We start from the raw sequence: 24,653 nt of genomic DNA, 5'->3' as shown, positions 1-24,653 counted from the left end.
TATCGCATTTCCAACGCCCCTCCCCCAAGTCCCTCCTCCCTACCTTTTATCTTAGCCTGCTGGACACACTTTCCTCATTCCTGAAGAAGGGCTCATGCCCGAAACGTCGATTCTCCTGTTCCTTGGATGCTGCCTGACCTGCTGCGCTTTTCCAGCAACACATTTTCAGCTTTAAGCTAAAGCACCCAACATTATGTCCTAAATCAATGAAAGACTTCTCCGCTGTAAAGCTTTAGAGATGTCCTGAAGCATTTCTGAAGATAGAAAAATATCTTCAGCAATTCATGGCTACCAACTAGAACCTAAGATTAATTTGTGAAGGCACCAGCATACAGAGGCACAAACCGGGTGTGGCAGCCTCTGTAAATTATGCATTGGACTCATCTCAAATCCATCAGCTGGAATTGACGTAGTCATCCAGCCTCGGAGGGACTGCTAAGTGTTGTCTAATTTTGAATTTATATAGTATTTGATACATTCAGTGATTTATTTTGTTTCACAAGTTATTTTAGCGAGGATTGCACTGATTCGTGCATGTATGTTAAAGATGTAAACTGTTACACTGGTTTGTATAGGCAAAATTATCCTCTGGAATCTCGCTCTGGCTTTGACATTGGTTCCTAGCAAAATTCAACTTTAACTTAAAAGTCTATTCACATTAAGTCTCAATTTTAGGAAATGCAATCCAACTGGGACTTGGCCCCCTATGTTGCTTTTTTTCAGTTTCTTTCAGCAGCCTCTTCTTCTGAAGTTTTTAAAAGCAACCTGTTTAGACTTGTTATGACGCTCCTCTGGTGCAGATAAGAATTAAACCTGGGCCTCCTTGCTCAAAGGGCACTACCACTGCACCCACAAGAGTCCGGTACAAGCAGAAACACTTGGCTGTGCAATCTCCAGGTGAGCCATCATTCTCATCAGTATGCAGACGCCAATGAGAACGCAGATTAAAGCTCTTAGCTGAACACGCCAGAATTGAATAAAGATCTGAGAATATTGGGGAAATAAGTGGGAAAGATATGGACACTGAGTGTAAAGTGTTTATGTTATAGGTGACGGGTGCTGGCTGTGGGCAGAGATCACGTGGTGATTCCTCTCGTATCATCAGACCTCAAAAGAGGATGAGAATTTTTCAGCAAGAAAAATTATCTTAACTGTGTTTCTCAAAGAATAGAAACGGGGTTCAGCATTCAGCAAAGAACTGCGCTCCTCGTGCTTCCTGACGGGTTTTCAAACAGACTTCAAGCTCCAACCGTCCACAGATACCGTTAAGCTCGCGCTTGTCGAAGTCGTTGCTATGACGACCTCCCAGTTCCGCTTCCGCTCTGGTTAGTTTCGCGTTGTGGTGTTGAACGCTTGGAATTGGGGTGTGTGGGGTTTTTAGTTATTTGTTTTTGGGTGGTCAGGACCAGCTCCTTGTGTAAGTCGGAGGAGAACTATTTTTCTTATAGCGTTGGATATTTTCTAATACACGGGGCTGCGGTTAAGCGAACGCGCGTGTGTATGTATTTATCTATGTATGTATGTATGTAAGTGAGAATGAGAGAGAGTGTGTGTGTGTGTGAGAGAAAGAGAGAAAATGACATAAGATATATGGTGCGAAGAAACTGAACTCCCACCCCGTACATCAGGATGATTGGGCCAACTGACACATGGCAACCCATAGGCCGCAGGTCTGAGATCCAGCACAGTGTGTCACTGCAAACACAAGACACCAATTTATAGTACACCCCCGTTCTCTCCAGAGCAAATAAACAGGCCTCCTACTAAAGTGTAAGCTCGGAGAAACCCTTGCCTCGTTTCCTGCCATACGGAGCACGCTAGTGAGCATATCCAGTTAATTTGCATTCCTTAATGATTCTGTTAATATTTACGGCATAGCCAAGAATGTGACCGTGAGAGTTAACAGTCCTTAAATTTTAAATTATGGAAAAATAAAACGTGAAGCATTTCCATTTTTCAGATTAAAATGAAGTATTCGGGGAAGGAAAGTAAATAAAAGTTTTTGGTCAGTAGATAACTGGGTCGGTGCAAGTAAGGATTGATGCAAAATGGTTTTGTGAAGTTTGAAACAAAAGCTTTGTACAAAATTATTATTTTGAAATTGGGTTCACAGTGCCATATGTAACTGTTATGCTAAGGGAATGAACGTAACCTTTTTAAAAAAAAGCTGAGATTTTTTTAGAAGTAGAAAAACAGAAATAAATGCTTAAATTTATTCCTTTGACTTGATTTTTGATTTTGATATTGTATCATTCAAAATCTGTAATTCAAATAAAATTTCAAGTAAAAGTTACTTTTGTGTTTTCCAAAATGTTCATTTTTTAAAAATTCATGAATGTCTTACATTTTTATGTGGTTAGTGTTGACCACATCAATCTCACGAAATTTCTTCATTCAATTTTTAAATAATCAAATTTACCAATTGTGAATTTTATTTCTAATATACAGGATAACTTTGCATGCTATTACTAGCTCTGTTTAATGTCAAAGAAAGCAACACTTTTCTAAACGTTCAGTTTCATGGCATTCATGTTTACTGATTGACTGACAGTTAATGTTTATTTCTGTTTTGTATCGTTTTAGTTCCACCTAAATTGATCACGTGAAACTAATTGGATGCGTATTTATCTGGTGGTTTCTATTCTTTCAACCGTGTGGATTGCTATGGCACAAAACCAACTTGGAGGGCCAGAGGAAAAGGACAAAGCTTCAACAGCATTAAAAGGTTTGCAATATGAACAGATTTTGTCTATTGCATTAAAACTAATGAAACTAATATTGTAAACTATCTACAGGAATTACAGTGAAGGATCTTGAGCTCTCAAATCTGTTACGATGCAATTATATTCCTTTCTTTGTTTCACTTTTGCATAGATCACATGAAATCTCAATTTTAAAGAGAGGTGATATTGCTAATTGTGTGTATAGCTCAGGATCTCAGACAAGTCAGCCATGTTCCTTAAATTATTATGTACAGATGAGATGATGTCAACATGCATCTCTCTTTTCAGCCTCTTTAACAGACATTTCAGTTCTTCTTAATGTTATAATCTTTCTACAAGTAAAATCATAGAATCCCTACAGTGTGGAAACGGGCCATTTGGCCCAACAAGTCAATACTGACTCTAAAAAGTGCATCCCACCCAGACTCCACCCTCCTGACAATATTTCTGTAATCTTACATTTCCCATGACTAACCCACCTATCCCTGTACACTACAGGCAGTTTAGCATTGCCAATCCACCTAACCTGCATATCTTTAGAATGTGGGAAGAAACCGGAGCACCCAAAAAACAGGAAGAATGTGCAAACTCCACACAGATAGTCACTTGAAGCTGAAATTGAACCTGGGTCCCTGATGCTATGAGGCAGCAGTGCTATCCACTGAACCACCGTATAGTTGCCTATTTTCATTGTAAATAATTGGAGCCAATCACAAGTGAAAGAGCTCTTTTATTGAAAAAAAAAGTCAATCAATCAATAAATATGAATGCAGATGCTGAAAGTCAGAAACAAAAAATAAATTGCCAGAAAACCAAGCAAATCTGGCCGCATCCATTAACATTTTGGATCCAATGATCCTTGTACAGAACTCTGCTTTCTCTCCACAGATGATGCCAGACCTGCTGAGTTTTCCCTGCAATTGCTGTTTTGTTTTTGAGAGTAATTTTATTATCTGCTAACCCTGGGAAAAGTAGCCAAGCATATAGACTTTGTGCAGTCATTAGGATGCACATGGCTACGTACAAAGTTATAAGGTGATGGTGTTCACTGTAAAGCAAGGTTTTAAAAAATATGCAGTTTGAGTACTTTACCATGTTTGAGACCTAAAGTTTAATTCTGACCTTTGGTAGTTTCTCTGATTCCTTGAGTTCAGTTGGCAGCACTGGAGCTTGCATCTGTTTTTAAATTAATCTCTCCTCGCTTCTGTTTTCATGGGAACTTTGCCAGTTTCTTTGTGTGAGATAGAGAAAGAGGTAGAAATACTGGTTTTGGAGTGAATTCCAAGAGGTTTCTTCGACTGGTCTGTCTATGGTTTCAGGTGCTTCCAATTTTTTGTCCTCTTCTGTGTGGAAGCTGTCCCATAACTGGGAACTGTGATGGCATTGGCTGCTGATTTAGACTCCCTCGAGGTCTGAGATAAATTGTTGCATTCCCCCAACAGACGGTGACCATGGAGATGGGACACCTCTTCCTTACTACCCCATCATCTGGCAAGCATGGTGTCATGTGTCATCTGCTGTTCAAAAGTTAGAGTAGGTAGTCCCATTAAGCACAAACAGAAGGATGTGATGTGATAGGAGAGCAGAGGATACTGTGATGTAATGGAGGGAGAGGTGAAGATGACTGTGATGTATTAGTGAGGGAGAAGGCTGTATTGTTGGGTGGGAGAGGAGGAAGAGCCTACTGTCAGGAGGGAGGCGGAGGATAAGGTGGAAAAGGATGCTGCGAGGTGGTGAACTGGGAAGGAATGGAGGTAGTGGAGGAGGAGGGTGAGGCTGGGATGTGGTCGGTAGAAGAGGAACACCTGCAGGAGCAGGATGCTGTGATGTCATGAAGGGAGGTAGAAGAGGAACCTGAGGCTGGAGGAGGACAGAGTTTGGAAAGGGTCAGCAATCTACCTTCAGACATAGATAAAGGGACGTATCTATGAGAAAGGTGGAGGTCAACACAGGACTGAGGGTGTTGTACTTAAATGCGCAGTACACAAAACAAGGTAAATTAGCATGTTGTGAAGATTCAAATTAGCGGGAACAATGTTGTACGTATCACAAGGACGTGGCTTCAAAGGGGTCAGGATTGGGAACTAAATATCCAAAGATACAGATCCTGTCAAAAGGGCAAGCAGATTGGCAGTTGAGGCAGGGTTGCTTTGTGAGTAAGCAATTAAATTAAATCAATAGCAAGTACCGAGATAGATTCCACAACTTCCAATCCTGTGTGGATAGAGTTGAAGAACTGCAAAGGTGAAAATACCCTGATGTGATTTATATACAGGCCTCTTAGCAGTAGTCAGGATGTGGGACAGAAAATAAATCGGGAGACAGAAAAGGTGTTTAAACTGGTGCTATTACAGTAATCACGGGCGATGTTAATATGTAGGTGGACTAGAAAAATCAGGTCGGTGGATCCCAAAGAAATGAAATTGTGGAATGTCTGAGATGGTTTGTTTTTTGGATCAGTTTGTGGTACAGCCCACTAAGGCAGAGGCAGTTCTGGATTTGGCGATGGGTATTAAGGTAAATTTGATTTGGGAGCTTAACGTGAAGGAACCCCGAGAGGAAGCGACCATAATATGATAGAATTCACCCTGCAGCTTGAGAGATAGAAATTAGAATCAGGTGTAATGGTGTTACAATTGAGTAAAGGTAACCGCAAAAACATGAGGGAGGAGCTGACCAGAGTTGATTGGAAGAGGAGAAAGTGAGGTCTGCAGATGCTGGAGATCAGAGCTGAAAATGTGTTGCTGGAAAAGCGCAGCAGGTCAGGCAGCATCCAGGGAACAGGAGAATCGACGTTTCGGGCAGAAGCCCTTCTTTAGGAATGAGGAAAGTTTGTCCAGCAGGCTAAGATAAAAGGTAGGGAGGAGGGACTGGGGGGAGGGGCGTCGGAAATGTGATAGGTGGAAAGAGGTCAAGGTGAGGGTGATAGGTCAGACGGGGGGGGGGGCGGAGAGGTCGAGTCCAAGGACCTGCATATCCTTGGTGGAGTGGGAGGGGGAGTTGAAGTGTTGAGCCACAGGGTGGTTGGGTTGGTTGGTCCGGGTGTCCCAGAGGTGTTCTCTGAACGCTCCGCAAGTAGGCGGCCTGTCTCCCCAATATAGAGGAGGCCACATCGGGTGCAGAGGATGCGATAGATGATGGACAAACTTTCCTCATTCCTTATGCCCGAAACGTCGATTCTCCTGTTCCCTGGATGCTGCCTTGATTGGAAGAGGAGCCTAACAAGAAACAATGGTAGGATTTTCTGAAGGAACAGCAGAAATTCATTCCAAGGAAGAAGGAACATGGCTAACGAGAGAATTCAGGGACAGCACAAAAGCAAAAGACAAAGCTTACAATGTGGTCACGATTAGTGTGAGGCCAGTGGATTGGGAAGTTTTTAAAAGCATGCAGAAGACAACTAAAAAGCAATAAGGGGGAAGAAGGTGAAATATGAGGGCAATCTATTTAGTAATATAAAAGACAATTGCAAGAGTTTTTTTTTAGACAGGTAAGAGTAGCAATTGGGCTCTTGGAAAAGGAGGTTGGAAAAGTAGTAATAAAATCAGAAATTTCTGGAAAACTCAGGTATCAGAAACTTGCAGAATGCTGTGAGGCCTGGTTAGAGTGGGCATGGAGAACATGTTTACACGAGTAGAAGAGGCTCAGACAGCCTCCGTGAAGGAACTATCCTTTCGAACTGAGGTGAGGAGGGATTTCTTCTTTCAAAATATGGTAAATCTGAAGAACTCATTGCTGCAGAAGGCTATGGAGGCCAAGTCGTAGAGTATATTTAAGGCAGATGGGTAGTAAGGGAATCAAAGTTACAAGGAGAAGGCAGTGAATGGGGGTGATTAAATATGATCAAATGATGGAGCAGACTCATTGTGCCAAATGGCCTAATTCTGCTCTTATATGTTTTGGTCTTATGAAGGAGGTTGTGATGTGGTAAGTTGGTGGTAGGAAATGCAGTGGTATGCAGTTGTGAGGAAGTTGCCTGGAGTCCTCGACATTGACTTTAGGCACCATGAAGTCTCATTGTACCATAACAAACGTGAGCAAGGAAACCTCCTGCTGATGGCAGATGATTCCATGCTCCTCAATATTGAACATCACTTGAAAGAAGCACCGAAGGTGGCAGCTGGCAGAATGTACTTTGAAGAGGGTATTTCAATGACTACCATTAAGAGTGGCTCGGCAGCAGCACGACTGATTGAACCAATCAAGTCCGAAAAAAAATTGCTGCTAGACTGGGTTTGCATCATGTGATGAGAGAAAACCCTACTTGACTTCAGCCTCGCCAATTTGACTGCCAGAGGTGCATCTGTCCATGACACTATCAGTAAAAGTGACCACTCCACAGTCCATATGGAAATGAAGTCCTGCCTTCACATTGAATTGTGTTGCGTGGTGCTATCATTGTGCTAAATGGGGCAGACTTCAAAGAAATCTAACAATTCAACTACTTTCAAGGTTGTTGACAATCCTTTTATGCCACTAACCGCACCAGAACCTGGCTGTTCAACCTACATCACCTTCAATTCAGAATGAATATTTGCCCAACTTCAGTCTTGTTAAGCCTCTATATGCAGAAAATGCTTATGTGCATGCTTATTTATAAAGGGTGTGTGGGAGGGGAAAGGGCCTTTTGCTAAGCACGCTGAAACAAAGGTTGCCTTCTAACCCAGCTTTCATAGGCCATTCCCACCTTACCCCCCACTGTCAATTTACTATGAATGACAAGATCATGGAAACTAACAAAGGCAAATCTTGCATATCCTCCAATGTGTCAACTCTGCCTTCAAGAGGCACCTAGAGGCATCACCAGCAATGCTTCGGCAAGAACATTTGACTAATAAAACCTCTCCCCTGCTGATACATCCAGCATTGAGGCACCAGCTACTCAAAAGCCATTAAAGGTATTAAATTTATACTTTACACCTGTCTTTACCAAGGAAAAGAAGCTACCCAGGAAATGGTGGCAGAAGAGAGAATTCTGACACCAGAAGATTTCTCAATTAATAAGAGAGAAGTGTTGGAGAAACTCTCTTCATAAAGTTGGCAAGGCACCAGAACTGCATCCAAGGATTTTGAAGAAAGTGCCTTTGGAAATTATCGGGTCACTAATCACAACCGTTCGTCTTCCCTGAACTCTTGAGAAGTCCCAGTGGAGAACTGCAAACACTGTGGCCTTGTTCAAAAAAGGTTTTTAAGGTTAGCCCCAGCAATAGAGGACATTGCATTAAGATGTACAATTACAACATTTTAAAATGGGTGTATGGATGGGAAGGGTTTACTGGGATGTACACCAAATGCTGGCAAATGAGACTGTAGCAAGGAGACCAGAATTGAATACAGTATTCCAAAAGTGGGCAATGCATTGACCAATAAAGGCAAGTGTGTCAAATGTCTCCTTCGTTACCCTGTCTGCTTATGACTCCACCTTCAAAGAATTATGAATTAGAACCCCAAGCTCTTTTTGTTTGGCAACACTCCCAGAACTCTCCCATTAAATATATACATCCTGCCGTGATTTGTCTTTACCGAAATGCAATACTTCACATTTATCTAAATTAAACTTCATCTGCCCCTCTCTGGCCCATCCGATCGAGGTGACCATTGTACTCTTAGATAACCTTCTTCACTGTTCACTGCACTACACGAATTTTGATGTCATCTGTCAACTTACTAGCCATTCCTCCTATAGTCACATCTGAGTCATTTATATTAATGACACAAAGCAATGGACCCAGCAACAATCCTTGCGGCATACTGTTGGTAACAGGTCTCCAGCCAAAAAGCAACCCTCCACCACCACCCTCTGTCTCCTACGTCTAAGCCAATTTTGTATTCAAATGGCTAGCTCTTTCTGGATTCCATGTGATCTCACCTTGCTAACCAGTCTACCGCGTGGATCTTGTTGAACGCCTTACTGAAGTCCATGCAAACAACTTCCTCTGCATTAATCTTCTTTGTCACTTCAAAAACCTCAGTCAAATTAATGCGACATGATTTCCCATGCGCGTAGGTATGTTTTCTATCCCTAACCAGTCCTTGCCTTTCCAAATGCATATAAATCCTGTCTCTCAGATTCCCCTCCAACAACTGACATCAGGCTTACCTGTCTATAGTTCACTAGTTTTCCTTGCCACCTTTTTCAATAATTGCGCCACATTAGCCATCCTCCAGTCTTCTGGCACCTCACCTGTGGATATACAGATCTCAGCAAGGGGCCCAACAATCACTTCCCTATCTTCCCATAAACTTTTGGGATATACCTGATCAGGTCCTGGGGATTTATCCACCTTTTATGCATTTTAAAAGGTCCAGCATCACCAACTCTGTAATATGGAGAATTTTCAAGATATCACTCTTTATTTCTCCAAGTTCTCTTGCTTCCATATCCTTCTCCACAGTAGGAACTGACCCAAAATACTTGTTTAGTTTCTTGCCCATCTCCTGCGATTCCACAGAAAGACAGCCCTGTTGATCTTTTAAGGCCCCTATTCTCTCCTTAGTTACTCTTTTTCCCTTAATATATTTGTAGAATCTCATTAGATTTTCCTTAACCCTATTTGCTAAAGCCACCTCCTGTCCCCTTTTTGACTTCCTGATTTCCCTCGAGTACACTCCTACTGTCCATATACTCCTCAAGGGATTTACACGATCCCAGCCATCTAAATCTGCCATATGCCCCCTTTTTCTTGACCAGAGCCTTAATTTCTCTAGACATCCAGCTTTCTCTACACCTATCAGGCTTGCCCTGTATACTAACAGGAACATACTGCCTCTGGATTCTTGTTTTCTCATTTTTAAAAATCTCCCACTTTCCAATAGTCCCTTTACCTGCGAATAGCCTCTTCCAAGCAATTCTTTACTGATACTGTAAACATTGGCCTTGCTCCAATTTAAACGTTAACTTTTAGATCACGTCTATCCTTTCCCATAACTGCTTTAAAATTAATAAAATTAATTCACTGGCCACAGTTCACCTGCTCTGCCTTAATTCCTGAGAAAAGGTCAAGTTTTACTCCTTCTCTAATAGGTGTATCCAAATACTGAATAAGAAAATTTTCTTGTTTGCACCTAACAAATTCCTCTCCACCCATGCCCTTGAAACTATGGCAGATCCAGTCTATGTTTGGAAAGTTAAAATCCCCACCCTTACAACTCTATCATTCTTATAGGTAACCAAGATCTCCTTAGAAATTTATTTTTCAGTTTTCTACTCACTACAGGTGGGGGGGGTAACATAAATCTAATAAGGTAATTATCCCTTTCTTATTTCTCACTTCCACCCAAATAACTTCCCTGGATGTACTCTCAGGAATATCCTCTCCAAGTATAGCCATAATGTTATCCCTCACCAAAAAAGCCACTCCACTTCCTCTCTTGCCCCTCTTTCTATCCTTCCTAATAGCATCTATACCCTGGAGCATTAAGCTGTCAAATTGTCCTACTCTGAGCCCCATTTCAGAAATTGCTATGATATCCCAGTCCCATGTTCCCAAGTATGCCCTGAATTCATCTGCCTTACACGTAAAGCCACTAGTATTGAAATTAATTCAGTTTAATTTCAATCTTACCTTTTGTTCTCTGCTTGGACTATTTGATGTGCTCCTCTTCTCAATTGTACCAGCCTCAGACTTCTCTCTTTTCTCACTATTGTCTCTTTCTCAACGCACTCACCCACCTTTACTAGTTTAAAGCCTGCTGAGTAGCAGTGGCAAGTCTACCTGCTAGGATATTGGTTGACTTCCAATTCGGGTGTAACCTGTCCTCCTTATACAGGTCACTTCTGCCTCAGAAGAGATTCCAACGGTCCAAAAATGCAAATTCCTGCCTGTTGCACCAGCTCCTCAGCCACATGTTTATCTGCTCTATCATTCTATCCCTACTCTCTCTAGCATGTGGCACTGGGAGTAATCCAGATATTACTACTCCTGAGGACCTACTTGTTAACCTCCTGCCTAATTTCCTATATTCTTATTTCAGAACCTTGTCCCTTTCACTTCCTCTTTCATTGGTACCAATGTGTACAATAACTTCCTGCTGGTCACTTCCCCCTTTTGAGAATATTCTGCACCCTCTCTGAGACATTTTTGACCCTGGCACCATTCCGGTGGTTTCGCTGTCGGCCACTTAAACGTTTTATTGATCCCCTGACTAGAGAATCCCCTATCACAATCAATTGTTTGGAATCTGACATACCCCTCATTACAGTAGAGCCAGTCTCGGTACCAGTGGCCTAGCTGTCAGTACTACATTTCCCGGAGAGTTCATCATACTCTACATTTTCCAAAACCGCATACTTGTTTGAGATGGAGATACCCATAGGAGACTCCTGCACTACCTGCTTACCTTTCCTAGAGGTAACCCACCTAACTGACTGTATCCGCGGTTTTTCTACCATCTTAAACTAGGATCCATCACATCCCAAGGTTCCTGTAAATTCCTTATTGGCTCTAATTGCCATTCCAACCTGATCCGTGCAATCTGATAAGATTCGCAACTAATCACGTTTTCTGGAAGATTGAAATTCTTCATCAGGAAGATTGAAATTCTCTCATCTCCCACATCCGACAGGAAGAGCACATTACTAAAGGCCATATCTGCACCTTAAGCTACAGACCCAGGAAACAGCACAGTCTTGCTGCTCTAAAAACGCTGTTCTCAGATAACTTTATTGTATTTTTTGTGCTTAAAAAAATTAATCAAGAGACAGATCTCACTGAAACATTATAGATTTACAAAAGGATTAAGATTTGTAAGTTTTATAAGTCTAAATAACAAACACTTGGCTGCTTCAGGCTGTAAACATTTGATATTCCCAGTTGTGATTAGTTCAGATAATAAGGTCTCTCCACAATCAGATGTGAAATTGCACGGTTTGTTTTGTTGACTATATTTAAGGGTGATTTTGACAGATTTTGGATTTTCAATGGAGTCCTGCATTATAGGGAGCAGGGAGGAAAGTGGTGTTAAATCCACCATCAGGTCAACTATAATCTTATTAAATAGTGGAGCAGGCTGAAAGGAGAAATGGCTTTCTCAGCCCCTATTTATTGTATAATGTTCTCCCCAGTCAAATATCCAGCTTTACGTCTGGAAGGTTGAAGGTACCACCTCTGCCAGCCTGGTCACACAAAAAGCTGTGTGAAACTAACTTCTGGAGTTGCGTCACTTGCTTTTATTCAGTCTGATTTTAGTTATTTATACCTTTTTCATTAATTCACCATTAAAAATGAATGCATCATATAACCACTGTGAAATGGTGGGCTATGACAAATTAACTGCTGATCTATTACTGTCAGTTTTGTAATACCATCCAAGATCAGTTTCGCCCCCAGAGATCTGTTTCCAAACTTCAGTCAGTATTGATGCACATGAGTGACCTCACTGATTTTGTTACATTTGAGTCCAGTTTCGTAATCAATTTACTCTGAACATAATTTAAATAGTACAGTTTTATGCAGGTTGTAAACTAGCTTTTGGAAGAGAGGAGAGATAAATAACAGCCTAAGTTGAAGCACAACCATTTTAGATGTAGCAAAGTTGAATATCCCCTCATTTCAGATGAAATGCTATTAACCGTGACAAGTCAGTGTTATTATAAACATGGCAATAGGTCAGCAACCTACCTGTGTATTGATTGAGAATAGAAGTTTCTAACAACTGGATTAGCGGTTTATGGATGAAATGGACACCATAACACATGAAAATAACAATGTTATCAATCAGTTTAGTACATTTCTCGATGTTAATGTGAAATTGAAGAGTTGCAGCTCTTACCACTTTTTTTTTAGAATGATATATTTTGATTGAGCACATCCACTTTGCTGTACCCTTCGGAACTGTTGGGATAGCCAATCCATTTCTTTCAGTATGAAGATTACAGAGTAGACTTTTTTTTTCTCTTGTGAATTATGTGAGGGAAATCAGAATTGTGGTTTCTTGTGGATTTCTGGCTTATGGACTTGTCTCTGTCCATCCTCCCCATTTATTTGCATAATTAGACTATTCAATTAATCACAGAGATAAAATCATAGATCACAGAGTATTTCTTAGCATTTCATTGCAGTTTTATTTACTTTGCAATAAAATTATAAAGTCCAGATATCAAAAAAATCAGTAAAAGAATATTGAAGAACTTCAAACTGATAGAGAGAATATTCAGTTTAGATGATAAATAGATGAGGTATTGATGAGAAATAAATGGTATGTTTTTGAAAGCACTTTTTATGCTGTGCTCAAGGTATCTAGTTAACTGGTTGAGTGACTTTGGTGGTGACTTTGGAAAACACACTGACTAAGAAAGTGTTTGAGTGGTAACTAGTCAGAGGGCATTTAAATGATGGACGGAAGTGAATTTTAGAACTTTGTGAGAAGCACCAATCTCACAATAAAATGGAGGAGACTACTTCATTTTGATCAGCAAAACAAATTACTTTAGGGATTAATTTAACGTAACTAGCTTGTTATATCAGTTGAAGAAACAAAATTTTCGTGAGGTCACATATAAAGGATCACGCACAACCTAGGAGTAAGAGATGGTCATTGAGCTCATTGAACATGTTCTGCCATTCAACTTAGAAATGGCTGAACCCAAGCTTCAATTTCACTTTTCCACTCGAGATTTCTCCAAATTTCTTGATTCCATGAGAGACTAAAAATCTGACTATCCCAGCTTTGATTATTGTCACTAAATTCAGAGAACTGAGTACAAAATGCAGGAAGAATGCTGTAGTACAGTTAAAGTTTTCTGTTTCTTTCAGATTCTGGAATCTTGTACAAACCAATTAGCTGTCTACGTTGATGTTTATTTTCTTCCTCCAAATTTGCATCCTTTGGTATGCTGCAACTGCCACCCAGATGCTAATATGCACAATATGTTGGAGAAACTCAGTAGGATTGGTACCATTCTTTTTGTTGTTCATTCATGGGATGTGGATGTCACTGGCCAGGCCAGTATTTATTGCATATCTCTAATTGCTGTTTTGGGCAATACCAGCCCCCCTCAAGATATGTTAAGAATGTAGCTGAGACCCCAACTATTTTTTTTAAGGCAAATGTGAAGTGCCTGTTCCAGATGCATGTGACTGGTCAAACTACTCTGTGTTAAGCAAAACACGATTTATTTAAATACTATAATTAAAATGCAACCAAAGAAAGAAGGGTTTAGAATAACTTAACTACTGGACAATTAATAGAATAATAGATAGTCACTATTACTAATTAACTGTTTCAATATAGTAACATCCCATAAACACGTCCCTTGACCAAAAACAAATCTAGACACTGATGTTTACATGCAGTTCTCCAACCTAGGAAAGGAAAGAAGTCATGAGAAAATTCAGGGAGAGTAACATTCAAGAGACATTCAGTGAAGCTTCCAACTCTGAGACCTCAATAGGTTCTGATGCTATTGAAAAACCAAAATCCAAAAATTCTAATCTGAGAGCTGTCCATACCCGTTGAGCTGCATTTTAAAACAAAAGCCCAAGGCCTCACAAGCTGTTTACTGAAATGGTCTTCAGTCGCCAGCTCGGTACCTCTGCCTTACAACTTTTCTTCAAAAGAAAGGGGCAAAATAACCTCTCAAAGTGACAGCATTGTCACATTGTCCTGAAGGCAGCTGAAAGTCAACCACATTGCTGTAGGTCTGGAGTTGCATGGAGATCAGACTGGGTAAGGATTGCAGATTTCCTTCCTGATGGAACATTAGCAAACCAAATAAGATTTTCTGACAATAGGCAATTGTTATGTGGTCATCGTTAAACTCATAATCCCAGGTTTTTAAAATTTAGTTCAGATTCCACCGTCTGCCATGATGGGATTTGAACCAGGTCACCAGAACATTACCTGTGGCTTTGGATTAATCATCTAGTGATAATATTACTATGCCATTGCATCCCAAAGTTAATGTTTGTAGTCTGCTATGACTGAAGGCAAGCCATATTAGACTTAAAACATTAACTCTTTCTTTTTTTTTCTCTCCACAGATGCTGCCAGACCAGCTGAGTTTCTCCAACATTTTCTGTATTTGTGTAAGATTTTCAGCATCTGCAGTGTTTTGCCTTTATTTACCTAATTTACTTCAAGTATGTGTTCACTGTACAGTCTAAATTTGGGTCCTTTCTGTCAATGTTATCATTTTGACTCACTTGATATGTTTCTAAAAGCTGACCACTTGGGTCTGCATGCTTCTATTCTGTGAGCCTTGTCATGTAATCCCACCAGGACTTTGATTTGTGGGTAAGCCTAAAATGAGCGTGAATGCTGCTTATTAGTATGCAGACATTTATATTGGGTGCCAAAACAATTTTGGCAACGATGTACTTTGTTCAGAGGGTAAGTTTGATTTTGCGCTTGATAGACGTCTGCAATTTTCCTTCAAGAAAACCACTAATCGCCAATATAACCACAGTTCTGCATTCTTTTCTTAGCTTACTTCATTTGGGGCAATAAAAACTCAATCAAATGTTTAGGTTTTCATTCAGTAAACTACAAAAAGCTAAATGATGCTGATGGGGCTTTTATCACCCATTGATGACAGGGCTGTCATCACTCAATAAATATGTACAGTTATGTTGCAAAATGATCCTTTCCTTTTTCAGACTGTGTTTTAAACAAGATATGCTTCACTTTAAAAGAAAATTCAGAATGAAATTCTCTAAATACTAAACTATAAGAAGCACAAATCCTAGATCATTTCTTCAAAGTGAGTTATATTGGTATGAATAAGAGGCATAGACTCAACCTGTTAATAAAGTGAATTTGTGTGGAAAAATTTCTTCACTTGATATGAATATTTTTTTAAAAATACCTTGTCAAGGCAGAGAGGAAAATCTTACATAAAAAAATACAGAAATAATGATTTTCATTGGATTGTGTTATGTAAGCAGTTCCCTGCGAATATTCCAATATTAAATACGTAGACATGTACCGTTTGACTCTTAAAATCTCTATGGTTCTCCAGTTATGAAACTGAATATCAAAATGTAATGCTAGATGTTGTCATGGAGAAACTTTTGAGAGACTGCTTTGAATTGTATGTAGCTTGATGCTTTGGCAATGATCTTTTCTCAAATTTATCTAAGCAGGTAATGAGAATATTATCCCAGTGACTTTTTTCCTCCAAGTGGAGCTGTGTTTACAAAACCATGAATAATCAGTTGATTCATTTTCAAACAAAGGAGAAGAAGTTGACTATTCAGCCCATCAAGTCTGCTTCAATAGTCAGCAGGATCGTACGATCTGAGTATCCTCAACTGTACTTTTCTACTTTTTCTCCATAACCCTCTAATCCCTGATTGATTAGAAGTCTGTCTATCTCTGTCTCGAATATACTTAATAACCCAGTCTCTCAAACCCTGTGTGGTAAAGAATTACTTCGATTCACTACCCTCGGAGAGAAGAAAGTCCTTGTCCGTTTTAAATGTCGCAATCCCTTATACTGAGATAATGCCTTCTGGTCCTCAACTCTTTCACGAGGGGAAACAGCCTCTCCAAATCAGTGTCATATTCCTTAAGAATCTTTTATGTTTCAATAAGGTTGCCTCTTATTCTTAATTCTAATGAGTACAAGACTAGTCTACTCCACTGTCCTCATAAGACAGTACATTCATAATTTATATCAGCCTAGTGAACCTTCTCTGGATTGAGCGATGCTTTTCTGCAGCAGAACCTGCTCCATACATACATTTTCTTCAGGCATTTGTATTAAAGCTATGTATTTGAGGGGTAGCTGGCTGTCCCAATTCCTATTTAAAACAGTGTCAAGTATGGTCAAAGAATTGCATCAGTTTCATATTGCATAATATTATGAAAGATTTTAAGTTAATTTTATTGTCCATTTTTTTTTCAGATTTACTGTCCAGGATAGACTTGGAGGAACTTATGAAGAAAGATGAACCACCCCTTAAGTTTCCTCAAACACTTGACGAATTTGAATATTCGTTTAATGAAAGTAAGTGAGAAATTGAGTCTTCAGATAATAAATATGTTTGAAGTGTTATATTTTTGCATATTACTATTATACAAATCAATATTTAGCAGAAAGGCAAAACAGCTAATATTTTTTTCCACAGACATGGAATCATAGAATCCCTACAGTATGGAAGCAGGCCATCCAGCCCATCGGTCCATACCGACCCTCTGAAGAGCATCCCACCCAAATAAACTCCATCCCTGTTTTCCATGGCTAATCCACTCAGCCTGTATATCCTTGGATTCTATCGTCAACTTAACATGGCCAATCCACCTAACCTGCACATTTTTAGAGTATGGGAGAAAAGCTGGAGCACCCGGAGGAAATCCACATAGACACAGGAAGAATGTGCAGACTCCACATAGACGGTTGCCACTGGGTGGAATCAAACCTGGGTCCCTGATGCTCTGAGGCAGTAGTACTAACCACTGAGCCACTTTGTTGGCCCTGCAGTGTTATGGGGATGGGTAGGATGCTCTTTAGAATGCAGACTTCATGAACTGAATGGCCTTTTTCTTGGCTATGATCTGTTAGTAGACCTTGCTGAATTAAAAATTAGGAGATTGTCATATTTGTTGGTAAGACACTATGCACCCTTGTAACTGGATGAAATGTTATCAATCATTACTTTGAAAGAACTATGAAGAATTGTTTTTCTTTCCACAAATGATGGCTTAGTGGAAATGTCAGGTAATGTAAAATTCTGAATTATGTAAGATCCTTTTATGTAGTTTATCTCGGACTTGTCTGCAGCACCCAAAGGAATTCCTAAGAGAGTTATACCTAATTGTGCATCCCAAATCCCTTTGCGTTACGGCTTTCTGCAGTTTTTCTCCATTTAAATACTATTCTGTTCTTTTGATCACCCTTCTAAAATTAAAAACTTTGTGTTTTTCCCACATTATACTCCATATCACATTGTTTTGCCCACCCACTTAACGCATTGATATCTCTAAACTGTTTGTGTCCTCTTCATAACTTGCCGTTGCCTCTATTTTTGTGTCGTCTGCAAATTTAACTGCAGTATATTCATCTGTTCCTCCAAATCATTAATGTATATTTTGCAAACAGTTGCAGTCCCAGCACTGATCTCTGTAGAATCCTGCTGGTTACAGGTTGTCAATCTGAAAAAATAAACCCCTATTCCTATTTGCTGTTTCCTATCCATTAGCCAATTCTCTATCCATGCCAATTTACTACTTCTAACATTGTGGGTTTTTATCTTCTGACTTAACCTTTTGTAAAGTACCTTGGTGAATGCCTTCTTGAAGTCCAAATACGCCACATCTACCAGTTTCCATCTGGTAGAGACTTCCTTGAAAGGCTAATAAATTAGTCAGATGTGATTTCCCTATTTGTGAAGCCACACTGACTCCGCTTGATTAGATTATGATTTTCCAAATGTGCTATGGATAGTGGCCTCCCTTTAACTTGTCTTAAGTTCTCTTTTGAAACCTTGCAATCTTGTTTCCAAGCTGGAGAATTCTATAGACCAGGGGTGGGTAATTAATTCTTCCAAGGGGCCACATGAGAAACCTGAGTTGTGTTGGAGGGCCGAACCAACAATAAGTTGAACATAATTCTGCTCGGTATTAATTTTCTCCCATTGTAAAAAGTATTAAATTATATAGTTTTGCACTGAAACTTATAATCAAAAGAATAAGGATATTCTGTTACAATAAAGATATGAAATTGTGGAGTAGGTCAAATATAGAAGAAATAAACAGTAAAAACAATAGTTTCAGTATTTCATTTTATTTTTAATGTTAATCTCATAAACCAATAATGAAAAGTTGTTTCATTATTGTTCAGTATTACAAACAACGCTATACAAAAAGCAATAAGTGCTTTTGATGTTTTTCAGTTCATTTTACTTGTTTAGTGAGAAATATCCAGTCTGTTTTGGGTTTGAACAAGTGCACTGACATCTGGTTGAATGTCTGAGGTGGATATGTGAAGGACAGCTGAGAGGTGGTCATCGGTGATAGAGGATCTGTATTTGCATTTGTTGAACTTCATCACTGAGAATGTATGTTCGCATATATAGGTAGATCCAAAGAGGACAAGAATCTTCTGAGCATGCCTCCTCGTGTGGAAAGTTCTCCCCTTTGAGGGAAGAGTAAAAATCAAGCAGTGAGACTGACCTAAAGTACTCTGCCAGAAATGTGTCAGACTGCAGGTCAATGAGTTCAAGCTAAACATCACTAGGTCCGTTCTTCACATTGCATGTAAATGGGGAAAAAATCATGTGCATTTCATTCTCAACCATTTTAAAGTCTTGAAATCGCCTTGAAAATTCACTATGCTGTGCTTCTAACACAGGTGAATACCTGTGGTGGTGATCAGCTTAAGGTGTGGCTTCCTTTAGTGTTGGCAAGTGGGTGAGAATGTTGTCCTCCATTTGGCTTGAGAGAAGCTGCAACTTTCTGTTAAAAGCCTTCACCAAGATGTACATTCATGCACAAAAAGGCCCTTGCACTGCCGTTTCACATTTAGTTCATTCATAAGTGCAGTCACATCAACAGCAAAACCAAGGTCTGCAATCCAGTCTGCATCTGACAGCTGTGGAATGCCATTCCCTTTCTTTACACTGAAATCCTGAATCTCTTCTCTCCGGTCCCATATACTTTTCAGCATTTTGCCCAGGCTGAGCCACCTGACAGCTGTGTGGTAGCCTATGTCACAATGTTCAAGCTTAGTTTCCTCCAAAAGCGCAACAGACTGCATGTGATTCAAAGCTCTTACCCTGATGAAGTTAACTATTTTAGTTACAACATCAACCAAATGGTTAATTTTTAACACTGACTTACACAACACTTCGTGATGTATCATACAATGCAAAAATACCATTTCTGTTCAGGGTCAATTTCTGTCACTTTATCCTGCATTCTCTTTAAGTGTCCAACATTTTTTCCTGTTAGATTTGAACAACCATCCATTGTTACACCTGCCAGCTTGTCCTATTTTAGTCCCAATGTGTCCAAACATGCATTTACCTCTGTGAACAAATCATTACCAGTTGTTGTTCCTTTCATTGACTGCATGGCTGCCAGCTCCTCCGTGATTTTAAAGTTCGTAGTTGTCCCACGTACGAAGATGAGTAGCTGGGCTGTGTCATGTGTGTTGCAGCTCATCCAAAGCCAACGAAAAAAAGTCAAAGTTGACCGCTCTGTGCTGTACTGAAGCTCCAGCTTTCTCGCGATGTCCTCAATCCTTCTCGTTACAGTGCGTCAGGAGAGGGGCACATCCTCAAATGCCTCCTTTTTCTCCGGGCATATTAGTTCTGCAGAGTCCAACAAGCATTCATTAATAAACTCTCCATCAGAAAACAGTTTACTGTTTCTGGCGATTTTGTGGGATATGACATAACTTGTCTTGACAGCTGCATCTCTGGATATGTGAAGTTTAGTAAAACATCTTTGCTGGTTATGCAGCTTAGCTAACAAAGCATCCAACTCCCTTGCCTGTTCTTGATAAGACAAGTTGTTGTACTTCTCTGTGTGTTTGGTCAAGTAGTGGCAATTCAAATTATAATCCTTGAACACAGCGACCTGTGCACCACAAAGCAAGCACATGGCTTTACCTCCGATTTCTGTAAATAAATATATAGCTGTCCATGTCTTGTTCAAAACGCGTCTTTCCGTATCAACCTTCCTTTCTTTTTGGCATGAGCTAGCATTTTGAGGGCTAGCCAGCAAGCATCACTTTTAGCTGTTCATGCACGCACATACCCGTGCATGTGCGTCCGTAATTAAATAAAAAAGGCATCCTTTTCAAAACAAAAGCAACACAGTTGTATTGCGTGCATGGCGTAAATACTTTTTCATTTATGTTCTAATTTAAGATTGACTTCATGCAGGCTGGACAGGAACGACCAAAGGGCAGTATATGGCCCGTGGGCTGTAAAATGCCCAGGTCTGCTATAGACTGACCCCTTTGTGGAGGAGGAAACTTCTGTTCAACTCAGTTGTAAATGTCCCAAATCCCCAGCCATCAGGAACAACCTTCCTGCATGAACCTTGTCTAGACATGTTAAAATTTAATAAATTTCCATGCAATCCTCCCCTCATCCTTCCAAACTCCAGTGATTATCATCAATGTTTTTGGTATTATCTGTAGCTTAATCCAAAAACAGTCGTCATGTGTTATTCTAAGCTAAGCAGGTCCAATTGATGACCTCAAAGCACGTGGATAGTTGTTTAATTCCTCCTTCCACATGAATGAGATCCTAAACAATGACTTTTTGACTTATTAAGGTTTTATTTCTTTTTTTTTTGCGTGCACTGGGTACACTGTCTCGCGCAGTCTCTCCATTAATTGTTGTTGGGTCTAAACTGTTAATTCAGATTGGTTACATAAATTCACAAAGATGGCTTTCTCAAGAACAAGTAGAATAGGGCAATAAATGCTGGCTTTACTTAGCTCACGAGAATTTATTTTAAAATTACATCTGACCTGTGAGTTCGATTTTTGAGGACCTAATAGTTCTGTTAATATTTAACGAACCCTGCCTATTTGTCATTCTGTTTAGCACGTGTGCGATCTTCTAACTTTGGATTACTTCTCCTGAATTCTTCTTCCTTATTCCACATTGGACAGTTTTATCTTAAGTCATTTTATGTTGAAGATGCTATCAGTATGACTTTTGTCCCTGCTTCTAAAAGCTTCCTTAAATCCACTTTTTATGTTCTTTGCTAGCCAAGAATGTAGAGATACGAATTTGAACTTAATATTATATTTATTGATATTCTAATGTGAATGCTCTATCACTTTGAACTGCAAATATTTTTGTCACTTTGAACGGAAGAAAATACCTTGAGTTGCTGAGAGCTGAAATACTGGGGTTAGATGGGGGAGGTAGTGGTGTAACTATGATGTCACTGGATTAGTAATCCAGTACTCCAAGTTAGTGTTCTGAGAGTTTGGGTTGGATTCTCATCATGGTCGATAGTGAAATTTGTATTTATTAAAAATCTGGAATATGAAGCCAATGGTGACCACTGTCCATTCACTAATATTCTTTTAGGGAGAAATATCTGCCATTCTTTCCTGGTCTGGCCTATATGTGATTCCGGACCCATGGTAATGTGGTTGACTCGAAGGGGTGGGCAGTAAATGCTGATTTAGCCAGCGACACATTCTTTCCATTAACACATTTTTAACAGAATTCTATTCAGGCACAATCTATGGAGACAGACAGCATGAATGTTGCAGGTCTGTAACATTTCACCTAAATTTGGAAAAGTTAGCAGTTTTACATTTTAAGCAAGTTCATTGGCAGCAGGTAGTTGATGATTAGAAATGGAGAATGTCTCCGGGTGGAAGACAAGAGAAATTGAAATTACAAAAGAGATGATGGTGACAAGAAATACATTCTGTGATGCAGAACAGATTGAGTACCAATGACTGCGATCCAAACAAGAACATAGAACATTACAGCGCAGTACAGACCCTTCGGCCCTCAATGTTGCGCCGCCCTGTCATACTAATCTGAAGCCCATCCCACCTACACTACTCCATGTACATCCATATGCCTGTCCAATGACGACTTAAATGCACTTAAACTTGGCGAATATACTACCGTTGCAAGCAAAGCATTCCATACTCTTACTACTCTCTGAGTAAAGAAACTACCTCTGACGTCTATCTCCCCTCACTTTAAAGTTGTGTCCCCTCATGTTTGTCATTCCCATACTTGGAAAAAGGCTCTCCCTGTCCACCCTATCTAACTCTCTGATTATCTTATGTCTCTATTAAGTCACCTCTCAACCTTCTTCTCTCCAAGGAGAACAGCCTCAAGGCCCTCCGCATTTCCTTGTAAGACATTCCTTCCATACTAAGCAACATCCTAGTAAATCTCCTCTGCACCCTTTCCAAAGTTTCGACATCCTTCTTATAATGCGGTGACCAGAACTGTACACAATACTCCAAGTGCGGCAGTACCAGAGCTTTGTCCAGCTGCAGCATTACCTCCTGGTTCCGGAACTCAATCCCTTTATTAATAAAGGCCAAAACACTGTATGCCTTCTTAATAACCCTGTCAATCTGGGTGGCAACTTTCAGGGATCTGTGTACATCGACACTGAGATCTCTCTGCTCATCTGCACTCCCAAGAATCTTACCATTAGCCCAGTACTTTGCATTCCGATTACTCCGTCCAAAGTGTATCACCTCACATTTGTCCACATTAAACTCCATTTGCCACCTCTCAGCCCAGCTCTGCATCCTGTCTATGTCTCTCTGCAACCTACTACACCCTTCATCACTATCCATGGAGAGGTTATGATCTGAAATCATTGATCTCAATGTGTTCTGTCACCATTTGAATTTGCATCCCTTTGCTCATACTACTTCCTCTTCCAGCATAAAAACAAGTTCTGCTTGTCTTCATTTACTACCTCACCAACCTCCACATTAAATGATGTACCTCCACCACACCTGCCACCAGAAAACACTTATCCTTTCCCACTCTTAGTATTCTGAAGGTACTGCTCTGCCTATAATACTTTGCCCGCTCCTATATCACCCCAAAGTCGTCATCATTTCTCTTGCAAACAGGTGATGCAATACATGTTGTTCTCCCTTTCTAAGATCCTGAACCCTAACACTCTTCTAAATGCACAGGGATTTTCTTTGAATATATTGTATTTTGTTGTCACAATGCAGTCTATACTAAATTGAGGAAACCAAATACAAATTGGATGACTGTGTAACATCCTTGTCCAGTCTGCATGCCTGACCCCAAGTTTCTGGGTGCTTGACAATTTGATCTCCATTCCACTCTCACTCTGACCTTTTATTCAGTGCATGCTTGATGAATAGCACTTCCTGTTTTCTCTTGGGAACTTCATTCTCTTTTAGACCCAACAGATCAATTTCTGATCAATGCCTCTCCCCAGTGTTAATTTGGCACTCCTGTTGAAAATGATTTTTGTGATTCCCATCTGTAGTTTCGCCAGCCTGTTTTTTGTGTCTCATTGCCATCTGTTTGCATTACCTCATCACCCTTTTGGTAATGTAGTCACTCCTGACTCCTGCCCTTAACCCACACTCCTGCCTAACCCTAACCTATCATAGATCCTGTTTTTTTTTCCCCTTTGTTCTTTCCCCTACTTCCCTTTCACCTGTCATTTTATATGTTTGTGATGTTCTGAGATGAAGGTATTCCTGGTTTTAGCAGACTTAAAATTAGGTAAGACTCTAGGCTCAGATGAGATGTATACCAGACTGCTGTGGGTGGCACGAGAGGTAATTGCAGGAGCCCTGACAAATTTTCAAATTCTTTCTGGATACAGGAAAGGTGTCAGAGGACGTGGGGTATAATTCATCAAGGAAGATGATTGGGATAAACCAGAAAAGTATCAGCCAGTGAGTCTAATATCCATGGATATGGAAACTATTGAAAAGAATTCTGAGGGATAGAGTTAATCTGCATGTCGAGAGGCAAGGATTAATCTAGGATAGTCAGCATAGTTTGTCAGATGTAGATCATTTCTGACAGGTTTGATTGGATTTTTCAAAGGGGTGACTAGATCTATAGATAAGCGTGATATAGTGGATCTAGTTTACATGGACATTGATAAGACCTTTGACAAGGCCTCTCATGGGAGACTGGTCAAGGATGTAAGAGCCCAGGGGATCCAGGGCAGTTTGGCAAATCGGATCCAGTTCATTTGCTAAACTACACTTCAACTACTGCTGAATCCAACAGCGTTCTAAAAAGCGTTTACAATGAGCGACAGGTTACTTGCTTTCAAAACATGATGCAATCCTCCAAGAATCCTTGGTTCTTTTCTTAATTGTTTACCAACACCTTCCACCCCAACCTCAAGTTCACCTGGACCATCTCAGACTCCTCCCTCCCCTTCCTAGACCTTTCCATTTCTATCTCGGGCGACCGAACCAACACGGACATTTACTATAAACCGACCGACTCCCACAGCTACCTAGACTACACCTCC

The 24,653-nt window shown here is 40.1% G+C and overlaps 1 protein-coding gene across 8 annotated transcripts in view; it reads left to right on the top strand.

Annotated features, from left to right (window-relative positions):
* The first annotated feature begins 585 nt into the window (after positions 1 to 585).
* The window catches only part of fam172a (family with sequence similarity 172 member A), a 562,233-nt gene continuing 538,165 nt past the window's right edge, over positions 586 to 24,653 (top strand). Inside the window, exons 1-3 of one of the 8 annotated variants that reach the window (XM_043709328.1) lie at positions 586 to 1,325; positions 2,584 to 2,725; positions 16,570 to 16,671. In XM_043709328.1, coding sequence (XP_043565263.1) covers positions 2,617 to 2,725; positions 16,570 to 16,671 — 211 coding nt within the window. In that variant the 5' untranslated portion in view covers positions 586 to 1,325; positions 2,584 to 2,616. Of the gene's footprint in view, positions 1,418 to 1,800; positions 1,821 to 2,583; positions 2,726 to 16,569; positions 16,672 to 24,653 lie in introns of those variants that run through there. The other 7 variants (XM_043709339.1, XM_043709291.1, XM_043709348.1 and 4 more) reach the window with 7 other exon arrangements.

Source organism: Chiloscyllium plagiosum, chromosome 2 (genome assembly GCF_004010195.1).
Source record: "Chiloscyllium plagiosum isolate BGI_BamShark_2017 chromosome 2, ASM401019v2, whole genome shotgun sequence".
NCBI lineage: Eukaryota > Metazoa > Chordata > Chondrichthyes > Orectolobiformes > Hemiscylliidae > Chiloscyllium > Chiloscyllium plagiosum.
Note: the sequence above shows the minus strand (reverse complement) of the source record. Positions and strands in the feature narration are given on the sequence as shown.